The sequence below is a fragment of the Scomber japonicus genome, chromosome 12 (assembly GCF_027409825.1).
Source record: "Scomber japonicus isolate fScoJap1 chromosome 12, fScoJap1.pri, whole genome shotgun sequence".
In the NCBI taxonomy this organism is placed as follows: Eukaryota; Metazoa; Chordata; class Actinopteri; order Scombriformes; family Scombridae; genus Scomber; species Scomber japonicus.
In genome coordinates this window covers 17,228,698-17,239,634 of record NC_070589.1, presented here as the reverse complement: position 1 = coordinate 17,239,634, position 10,937 = coordinate 17,228,698, and the positions used below count along the sequence as shown (strand labels likewise).

The 10,937-nt window shown below is 41.0% G+C and overlaps 1 protein-coding gene across 2 annotated transcripts in view; it reads left to right on the top strand.

Moving 5' to 3' along the window:
- The first annotated feature begins 7,168 nt into the window (after window positions 1-7,168).
- Window positions 7,169-10,937, top strand: part of ptch2 (patched 2) — a 28,200-nt gene continuing 24,431 nt past the window's right edge. The window contains exons 1-2 of one of the 2 annotated variants that reach the window (XM_053329571.1): window positions 7,169-7,330; window positions 8,922-9,114. In XM_053329571.1, coding sequence (XP_053185546.1) covers window positions 7,184-7,330; window positions 8,922-9,114 — 340 coding nt within the window. In that variant the 5' untranslated portion in view covers window positions 7,169-7,183. The remainder of the gene's footprint in view (window positions 7,331-8,921; window positions 9,115-10,937) is intronic. The other variant, XM_053329572.1, reaches the window with a different exon arrangement.

The window sequence follows — 10,937 nt, the reverse complement described above, 5'->3', positions numbered from 1 at the left end:
TTGAATTGTGTTTGTGGTGCAGAACATACAAAATACATTTAAAAAGCAGCCGCAGTGTGTATTTCAAGAACCAATTATACAGTTAGTCCAGATCATCCAAAAATGTGACTGGCGATGGTTCTCATATAGGAACTATTTTCTACTGAGGAAGAAGAAGAAAACCGTCCAAAACAAAGTCTGTGTATTATCTAAAGTAAGCAGCACTTTAGTCAAGAAAGTTTGAGAGGAAGTGTTCGAACTTTCTCAAATTTGATTTATGAAGTGATACATGAATTAAGAAACAACATACACATTAACAACATAGTTAAGAGTTTAGAAACAGAGATAGTCTGATACATGCATAGATAGATTGGTGGATAGATAGTTAGATGGATGGTGGAGACAAATGTGCAAGATATGGACATATGCAGACATACAGAGAGGTGGGGTGGAGTCTGAGCTCTGGGTTGGGTGAAGGGGGGTTTGGCTTAGTAGCTGGGTGGCTTCATGGCTTGAGGGCTGATCGTGGGTGAGCAAGAGAGACAGAGAGAGCGAGCAGGCCACCCAAGTGGCAGTCAGTCAGAAACCTGTGTGTGTTTGCTGCTGACCCCTACACATTAGCACAACACTTCCTCAATTTGTCTTCTGTGTTCTCCGGCCACAAATGAATTTCCTCCCTCCCTCTCTTTTTTTTCTCCACACACTACCTTTCAAGATGCTACCCCCCTCTGAAACACACATACACACACACACACACACACACACACACACACCACCCTAACCATGCTCCATCTCTAACTTAAACATCTGAATACATACACACACACACACACACACACACACAAACACCCTTTTTACAAGCTTTAGAGATACAACAGTTGCTTATGTTGCTCAGCCAACAATGAGTGTGTGTGTGTGGAGACAAAGATCCCATGTATGGGATAACAACCTCACTGACATGCCCTACACACACACACGCACACTAAGCCAGATATCCCTGTCTGTCACTGTGGAGGCCCCCAGCTAATTAACTAAACATTGACTGGGTGGTTGATTGGGATCACATCTTAAATCGCTTTTGCTGTAAAATCACAGGAAGAAACAGACGATTGACCTGCTTTACACACTCAGGTGACCTTTTTCTCTCTAATCTTATGAGTTAGACTGACTGCAAAATGCTTGGTTATTCCAAATCATTAAAAAGTAAACACATTTTCCATCTCAAACTTTCCGTTTCCTTTATTTTACCCATTTTAACCCCCCAGAAGTGTGTGTTGTTCGAGCTTTTTTCATTTTATTTGCAAAAGAGATTTTTTAATTTACATTCTTATTAATAAAAAGTGCCAAAAGTGTGTGTTACAAAAGGCTGACTTATATACTGAGAGTTTAATTTTATAGAATTTACCAAAATATGATTTCTGTGATTTAAAGTTTGTGTTATCCACAAATATTTGAATTGAAGATTTTCTGATAAGCTTGTTCATCATTTGTAACAGATCACAATAGTTCAGAGCTTTTTTGAAACGCTATATCGTTTCAGCCATGTTTGCTCACATACATATGCATAAACACACGCACCGCTTGTGACTGTTGTGCACTTTCTTTTAAACCTACAGGTCTGAGTTTGCGTTACCACCTGCTAGCAGTGTCTGACAATACCTCTGTTACAACCGCACAAACAAAGACTTAAAGAAAAGTGTGTTTCTCTGTCTCTCTCTGTTTTGTGTGTTTTTCCCCTAGAAAGGCAACCATTCATTACAATGACAAAGGGGTAAAGAAATGCATTATCATAATTAATCTTGTGTGAGACTGTGGGTGGCAGCTTCAACTCTTCTCTGAGACTGACAGTGGTGCTCAATGCAGAAAGTGTCTCTCTGCTACTGGGCAACTTTTTGCCTTTTCAGTGATATCTGAGAAACTTCTGTAATTATAGAGCAGAAAAGTTGAAAAACAACTTGCGGGTATTTCCAAAAATGTGTTGAGATGACTTTGTGAAATATAAATGGTTCACCCGACAAGGAGATGCTTTACGACATGATGAAAAAGTCAAAGGTTCTGGTTCATTTAAACTATGGCGTATATTTTTTTCCCATCATCAAGAGCTCTTTGTGTTTTTTAAACAGATTTATTTCTTTAGTCAGCCAACCTCGAGCCAAATATTCTGTTTGGTTATCGTGAAAATAATTTGTTCATTTGGATAACAGTTGGCCTGAACCGTGTTTGTGGTTTGTTCAATCTGATAAAGTCAATGTCAATTTCAAGAAACATTTTCCAGAGAATTTTTGTTATGTCTCCATCTCTCCAGCACTGGATGTGTTGCTTGCTTGTGTTTGCATAGTAAAAATGATTGTGAATCGCCCTCACACATACAAAAGATGTATTGAGCGTGGGATGGCTGCAATTTTTTTTTACCTTAAAAGTGGATGCTATGACTAAGCTAATATTGGTTTTATGTTCTTTATAAGAGGAGTCTGGATTATGCTTCCACTAAACTCTAACTAACTCTACTACATACAGTTTGGTGCACCTTAAAAGCCTTTTTATACTCTAAAATCTTATTCTGATTGTCTCTTCAGGCACTCATTTTAAACGTCAAACCAATGGATGTACTGGTGTCTATGATCTCTACTTTCTTTCTATCATTTAAATACTAAAGTATATACAAACAATCATTGGCAAGTGTAGAAAAGTTAATTGAAATATAGTTATCTGGTTCTTATCCCAATCTAATACAAATTTTAAAATGTTTCTATGAATTATACACTTGAACAGTTTGATCCAGGCTTCTTACTGCATATCAAATGACTTATAAAGACTGACTGAAATCACATTAATTAGCTTTGACAAATATTCCTACGGGGAAACACCAGGCTAATCACTCATTCTTATTGTGACCTTTGCTTAAATGTTCAAATAAAATAGATTATACATATGAAATCTAATCATCAACAGGAGGAATTCCCAGCCGGCGGGTTGCAATGTGTCAATGTGCTTGTAATGTTTTCCTAACTTTTTGTAATTTTTACACAATTGCTCATCATAACCTGTGACACTCAGTACAGTACTCATTTCAAGTGGTCACATGACAAAAAGGCATGTGAATGGGAAACACTGATCTACAGTAAATATACTAAATCTAATCAAGACATGTTTATGGTAATAGATGTAGTGCTGTACTTTTAATGTTTAAATTTTGTTTTTAACCTCAGTTCATTTGTGCATCTTAAAGGAAATATGTGTATATTTCCTCTTTTTCGTCTCTTGTGTTAGAGAAATAAGAGATGCACAGCCGTACAGCCTCTCTCTTTGATAAATAAACACTTTTCGGGCCTGAACCCTGGGCGTCTCAAGTGTTGTGAGACGGCTGAATGCCAGAGCGGTTCCGTAGCACTGCCTATAGCACATACAGAACCCCGGACGGACGGCCAGCCAGCCATGCATGCATGGATGAACGGATGGATGGATGGAGTCACTGGGGAAAGATGAAATGGAGGAATGGAGATATGGAGGGAGGAAGGGAGGGAGAAGGGGAGAGGAAGAGCAGGACTGGAGTATAAAACCTGAGGGGATGGGGTTAAGAAGAAAAAGAGAAATAAAAGGAAGTATGGATGTAAAAGTAGAGAAGATGGAACAATGGAGAAGATTAAAAAAAGAGGAGATGGATGGACAGAGAGGGACCATGTGGTACACATGACAGGGAGATGGGGAAAAAACGGAGAGAGGGCTTGGGCGGTTTGTGTTTGGAGACCGGGGCAGTGTGATGGCAGATATCTGCACAGCGCATGGTCATCTCAGATGGTTTATTTATCCAAGGCCTCCAGACCAGGCCTCGGACCTCCCTGAGTTTGTTAGGCTTGAAGGGGCCCCCTACCACACAACCCAATTCCTCACATTCCACATTAGCTCCCATTTCCAGCTGCCTGTTTCCCTCTACCACTCAACCCGACCCAGTCCAGCCAAACTAGTTCCAGCAAAGCAAAAAAACCAGGCCAGCCAATGCCACCCTAGAAACATGAACATATTATAAGAGCGTATGGCCACCTCCATTTGGACAGATGGATGAGTAAGTATATATGTAGGTGTATCGCTGAACTTCTGCAGAGAGCAGCGGTGTGGTGGTAAAATGAGAAGTTCACAGCAGTATCCTGTGATCCTGTGTCCAAATCAACAGACTTAATGTAGTCAGTGGATATAAACTGTTTCATCAAGACTTAACCAAGAGATATGAGCAGTGGAAATGCTTAAGGCTTCAAAACTGCCTCTACACTTAAATCTTTGCTGCTTTTTTTGTAACCAAAGATTTAATATTGACCATTTGTGCCCACGTTTATTTATTTAGACAACAGAGATTTGAAACTTGTCTAGGTTTTTCTCCAAAAGGTATCTTATCTCTTAGATAATTATGTTTGTTGATCTACAAAAGTTAGCAAAAGAAAGTTAAAATTGTCTTTTTATGAGTCTTTTTATTAACCGAACATCTGTGGAGGTATTGATTATTTATCCATCAATACTGCTGCAACTTGAGACCTGTAGTCTTTACTCTCCAGCCCAATTATGGACTTTTTCAAATCATTCCTGGAAAAGCATGTATAAATACAATAATGTATAGATAATCCTCATCATTATTGATACTAATTATAATAATGGTTATAATGATGAATTTTGTTCATAGTAGTGGGTATGAGTATTAAAGTCAGTGTCTGTTCTTACTTATTTGTTGTGGCTGTTTGCAGTTAGACATTAGTGTTGGAAGGAGAAGGACAGTGACTAACATTTATGACTGCCAATTTGTAAATATAAAATATGCATGCTTTGTTTATAAACCTACAGACTTTATTATTTCTATTAACCTCCTCATTCTAATTTTACATCTCATACTGTGTGTTGCATACTGTATGTGAAAGTTTAGTTTAAATACCCCTTGACGTCATAAAGAATGTATATATGTTGTGGTAAACTACTATTTAATTTTTTTTTTATGTATATAGCTGTATAAAATCTTTAATAATGGCCATGATCAAAATTGATTATCTTGTTTCTTAACATGTGAAAGGTTGAAAATGTGGCTCCAACTTAGCTCCAACTCGCTTCACTTTTGCCTTTCAATGAAATGAATATAATCCCAAAAGTGAATGTGTAATATTTACTTTGACATTCATTTTTCTTCTTTTTGAATTGTGCTTGGCTAAGTTGTTGACCTCTACAGGGACTACAAATGAAAACTATCCTCTTGGCTAACTAACATTTACACATTACACATACCAGTGTTTACAAATACATGATAAATGATTTTGAATAAATCTCTTCATTATCACTCAGATAATTATTGTTCCTCTTTTAAATATACTTTCCTTATATCACTTCCCTTTTTTCATGGTATCACAATTGCAACAGTATGTGAATCTGCTCAGTGTGCTTTTAAATCAGATATAATATTACTTCACATCCTTCTATCTGTCTCTCTCACTGATAATGATGGACATAACACTTTAACAACAAGCTGTCACACAGATTTAACCTAGACTTGTTGTAGCTGTCACTACTAGCATGAACATACAGCACCAACACCTATATTGGAATTGCTTCACTTCAGCTTCAAATTGTTTTATAGTCACTCAAAGGGCCTCAAATTAGCACCGGCCACCTGACAAATGTTCCACACAGCAGTGACAGTGTAATCTGGTAAAGTGTTTGTTCTTCACCCTCATACTGTCATGAGTGGGGCCAATGGGGGCTTACATTAGCAAACCACCAAGACACTTCTAACCCCTTTTTTTCTTTATAGAGATTAGAAAACAGTCATCTGAGAAACCTCTCTCTTTCTTTCTTTCATTCATTTTCAGGTGTATAGTTCTTAGGTGAACCGCTTTGTGAACTCATGAAATCATGCATGGCAAGATGTGGAAACTTTCCAAAAGTCTCCAGAGAGATAAGTGTGTCACTCTGAACTAGGCAGCTCCGAGGTGTTTTGAAAGAGATGCATATGTGGAATAATTCCAGTGATATTTTAATGGTAATTTTATAGGGACACAGGGTTATATTTTCTAAGGTGTAAAAAAACCTATCAACCTACTTTTAGAAGCTTGTGGCCAGAGGAGGTGAGGTTACAGCTGTTAGTGCTAAAACCTGCACAGTTCTTGTCACAGCTGCCTAGAACAAACTGCACTAACAGCAAAGATTTTAGAGGGTAAAAATGTATTTTTGAGGTGCACCAAATTTGAGCTTCCAAAACTTCATCAAACATGCCCTGAAGTGATATAAAACGTGTTGACAGATCTGTAATTCTACCATACAAAAAAAGAAAAAATGAATCACATGTTTACATTCCTGCTAAATGCTTGAAAAGCTGAATTAACTTTTTTTCTCTCTCACTGATTGGCCTATGCTGATGAAACAAACTCTAAAAACTGTGTGCGTGCGTGCCTATCGCTGTTGTATCAATAGATGGCATGTGCGATTGCTTCTTCTTACAAACTGGAGGGCCAGGCCACTGGGAATAATGTTCAGAGAGCAAGTGAGGCGGGCAGGCAGCAAGATGTGTGCGTGAGTGTGCGCGCACGTGTATGTGCGTGAGTGTGTGCGTGCATGCGCGCGGCTGTGCAGAGTTTATTGAAAGAGTTCCTCTCCCCCTCCCCCCCTCCTCCCCGTCCTCCGCCTCCTCCTCCCCTCCCCTCCAACCCAGGCAGCAGCAGCCTGGGTGGTCCCCCTCTCTCTCCACTTTGGTGAGCTGTTGCTTAGCAGCTAATAATAGGCGATGTTTGCAAAGTAATTTGCCTCTTCCTTGGCCAATGGGAGCCGGAGCACTTTTCCATCAAACCTCCCTTTTCAGGAATTGCCGAGAGGCGAACTTCTCCAAATGTTACCGCTACGGGATCGGAGTTAGACTTGACACGGACGGCTCAGACATAGGCTACTACTACTACTACTACTACTACTACTACAACTACTACTCCTCTCTGAGACGTCGTTTCATAAACTATCTGGACGAATGAAGACTGAAGGATCTATACGGATTTCGGCGCATAATGTTGGGATGGAGTTTCGAGACTTGTTTGGCTCCAAGGAAGACTAGAAAAAGTTCTTCTAACTTGTCGCCGGCGGTGCTGGATGCGCTCCTCTTCTATGTTGGATTATTGTCGCTTTTACTGAACTCGCACCCATTCTCTGTCGCTTCGCTCTGTGCCCCGTTCACCCTCTTTGGACTATGGCCTCGGATCGCGGGGTCCCAGGGGCCGGCGTCTTTGGAGATTTACCCCCGAGTTATACGCGCTCCCAGCCGCCTGCGAACCCAGACCTGCTCCGGAGACCGAGCTACTGCCACGCTGCTTTCGCACTTAAACAGATCTCAAAGGTGATACATTGCTCGCAGTCTAGTGTGGATTTACTATGAGGGCAGCTTTCATTCAGTCGGCAATTGTGAATGAAGAGTCTTCAAAGGAAACTCTTGATTTAGGCGTTATCTAATCGGGAAGCGAGGGCGCATGTGGGGACGTAGGGTTAGACTGGACAGCAGCTCCTAAACTGGGGTCCGGGGACCACCAGAGTTCCCTGAGGGAGTCAACAGTGATCCTAGGAGTAGAGCAGTTTAAATACTTCACTTTAATTTCCTCTATAAAGTAAAGTTAATGTATAGAAACAACCATAATGCTGGCAACAGAAACCATACAGGCTACTTTGTGTTTACAAGGACGAAACCCATGTAAAAACAGAATAAGGTGTTTTCATACTTGGCAGCATGTTAACCTCGCTGTTTTGATTGAATGGATGTCAGATTCTCATTCATTTCTGTCGTTAAATCCACCGTGAGGGAGTGAGAGAGCGGGGTTGTTCCCACATATCTCAGCCGTGTTGTGCGTGTTTTTGGCTTTGTGCAGGCAGCGCAGAGCGCACTGGCCCGGGGTCTGTTTGGAAATGTGGTGGGTCCTGTAAAGGAATTCACTGATTGAGTTTGATCTGACAAAGCATCTTTGGACCGCCCGGATGCTTGGACGTGTTTCAGCACTGCTGAGAGAAACCACAACACCAGTGCAATGTCGTCTGCAGGAGTGACATTTGTAGCCCAGTCACAGGGTCTGAATGGTGGAGATTTGAACAATTATTAGAGCAAAAGTGCAAAATGTAGATTACTGTAGTGAAATAGATGTCAGCTTCGTTTACACATAAGGATATGGAAAAGTGATTGAGCAAGCCTTCTACTTAGTCTCCAAGTTTCAACAAAAGTTAACTTCCTATATTATTTCCAACAGCAGTTCATATATAGTGATATCTTTGTACCGAACACTCAATGAAGAGAGTATCTGTGTAGTGTGACACCTTTTAGATTACATAGGATTGTTACTTTAACAACTTTTAGACTGCAAACTATCATCTCCAACTGTGACTTTAATTGAGTTGCGAGTTTGTTTTTGCCTGATGAAAATGATGTTTGGCCAGTTCTTATTAGACCTTTTCATCGCTGTTTCTCTGGAGTCTGTAAGTTGAAACCGCTTGGAACCAGTATTCCCAAAATAAACTTAATATTAGTGCAGATCATTGCCACGACTGTGCAGTTTAAATCTTCTTTAATGTGTTGTGTCATGGGAGATCCTGTCCTGGGTCTGGTCTAAGTTCAGCTGATGGACATGAGTCTGACGCACAGGATAGGCAGCATAGCTCTGATGTTAAAGCTGTGCTCAGCTAGTTAGCACCTTAACTTATCATGTTATACAAAGCTTCATCCTACAGAAAGACAACTCTCTGACAACAAATGTGCATGTAATCCAGTGTTTTGGATGTTCACTGAATTCAGAAATCTACACATTTATGGCGCAAATAGATATACAAGCTGTGTGACCTGCCTTTGTGGATTGGTGTGCAGTGATTCATTCTTTATGTATAGTAAGTGGAAACATGGTCATAACAATACTGTCCTTTTCTCGCCCACCCTCCTGCTGCAAATCCAGGGGAAGGCGGTAGGTCAGAAAGCTCCTCTGTGGATCCGGGCGAGGTTCCAGGCCCTCCTGTTCTCTCTGGGCTGCCACATCCAGAGGCACTGTGGGAAGGTTCTCTTCATTGGACTCTTAGTATTCGGGGCTCTTTCCGTGGGACTCAGAGTCGCAGCCATCGAAACAGACATCGAGCAGCTATGGGTGGAAGGTGAGTTTGATACATTTCTGTTGTTGTAGCATATGTGGCTTTTTTTGAGCAATGATTCATGTGAGACAGAAACACTCATTCTTGGTTGTTTTTTTTGTGGTTGTCAGAGCTGGTGTTGTTACTGTTTCACACACAAAACATCTCATCTTCCAGTTAAGACCAGAGTTCACTTTTAGGTTAATTGCTTTACTTTTCTGTTCACATGAGTCAGCTCTAAGTTTTTGTACAATGATTTTTTTCCCTACTGGGTGTAAATGGAGTTTGAATGACAATAGTGGCTGGTGGGAAGATGCAGGGTGGTCATGTTAGTGTCATCACAGTGCCATGGGAGGGCACTAGGTGTTCAGTGACAGACAGACTGACTACTTGTTTGGCTGAAATCCTGACTGGAGCAGCAACAAGGAGCAACATTTTTGGGAGCTGTTTTGAAGTAGTTTTTTTAAATGTTTGGCTGATTGAAAATGAGCATAATGAATATTTCTGTACATTTGTCACACCATGGCCACTACATCACAGACGTACAAATTACAATAAGCTTGTGGATAGAGTTTCAACTTTGTTTTAACTACACCTTGTGCCTGTATGTGTCTTGTGAGTATGTGTTGTTTTCCCTTCCTATGTTCATTTCTCAATGAATCACAGTATCTGAGAAACACCTCTGACACTATATCATTACAATGTTCTTTCTTCCTCTTCTGCCACACAGACATTTGCTATCTTTTTCTTGCTTTGGGCAAGACTGTGTGATTCTGAGCTGACTCATAAACTCTTTAAGTTTGACACTGCTCTCTTTTTCTTTGCCCCTGTGAGTTTTTAGATTTAGGTTATCTGTACATTTTCAGGGGCAGAAGCAGCTTTATTTGGTTTTTCACACTGGCCAAATTCCTTTTAAACCCCCAGGCTTTCAGTGCCGGGGCTGATCCCCGCAGCAGATGGACTGTGTGAATGGTTAGCCATCTTTGAGGGCTCTGACCCCTCCCCCCTCGGCTCCCTGTGTGGTCCCTAACTATTCTTGGATTCCATTCAACAAGAGGCAAGCAGGCAGGCAGGCAAGCAGGCACCACCTCCCTAACCCCCCTCCCTCCTTCCCTCCGCCTCCTCCTCTCCTCCTCACAAGAAGAAAAAATATAAGTGAATGCAGCTGAAGTTTACCCACCTGTTTTGCACGCTCTAAAAGCGCCACAGCAGTTGGTGAATATAAACAGACTCTATAGGGTTTTTTAAGCCCACCATGTCACTAGAGGACGGGGACAGGCGGCTTCCACGGGAGTTGTGTGGAGATGTCAGAGAAATCACACCACTGGTGTCAAGAGAAGTGTTTGGAGGCCGTGCGCTTCACTTGCACAGGAATTTAAATAAGTACCTCAGTCGGGCACAATTTAAAAAACAATCTCCATTAATGGAGTCACTGAAATTATTAGTTTGAGGCTGGAAAGAAAATCTTGAACCTTCTACAAAAACAGGCAACAAGCGTTTTAATGTTCACAGTTTCCTTTTTTCTTTGGTTTCATTCTGGTTAGTGTAAAGCTTCAGGATTACCTCTTGAGCTAATTGGCAGAGTCATCGCTTAAAGGAGATGTTTAGATGTTTGTGTGCCAGTTGTTTTGCTGTGGGATTGAGAGAGTTGAACTGGGGGGCTGAAAAGGAATGCTGTGCCTTTAAGAGGCCGTGGTCATGTTTCTAAAGTTTCTGCCTGCCTTGTTTCCACCAATAGCCCATTGACAAAGCTGCTAGGGCCTCAATGGAGAGTAAAGTGGTTTGGTAACAAGGAGAGGTTAGTTCTCCCTCTGTCTCTCTCGTTCTCTCTCTCTCTCACACACACA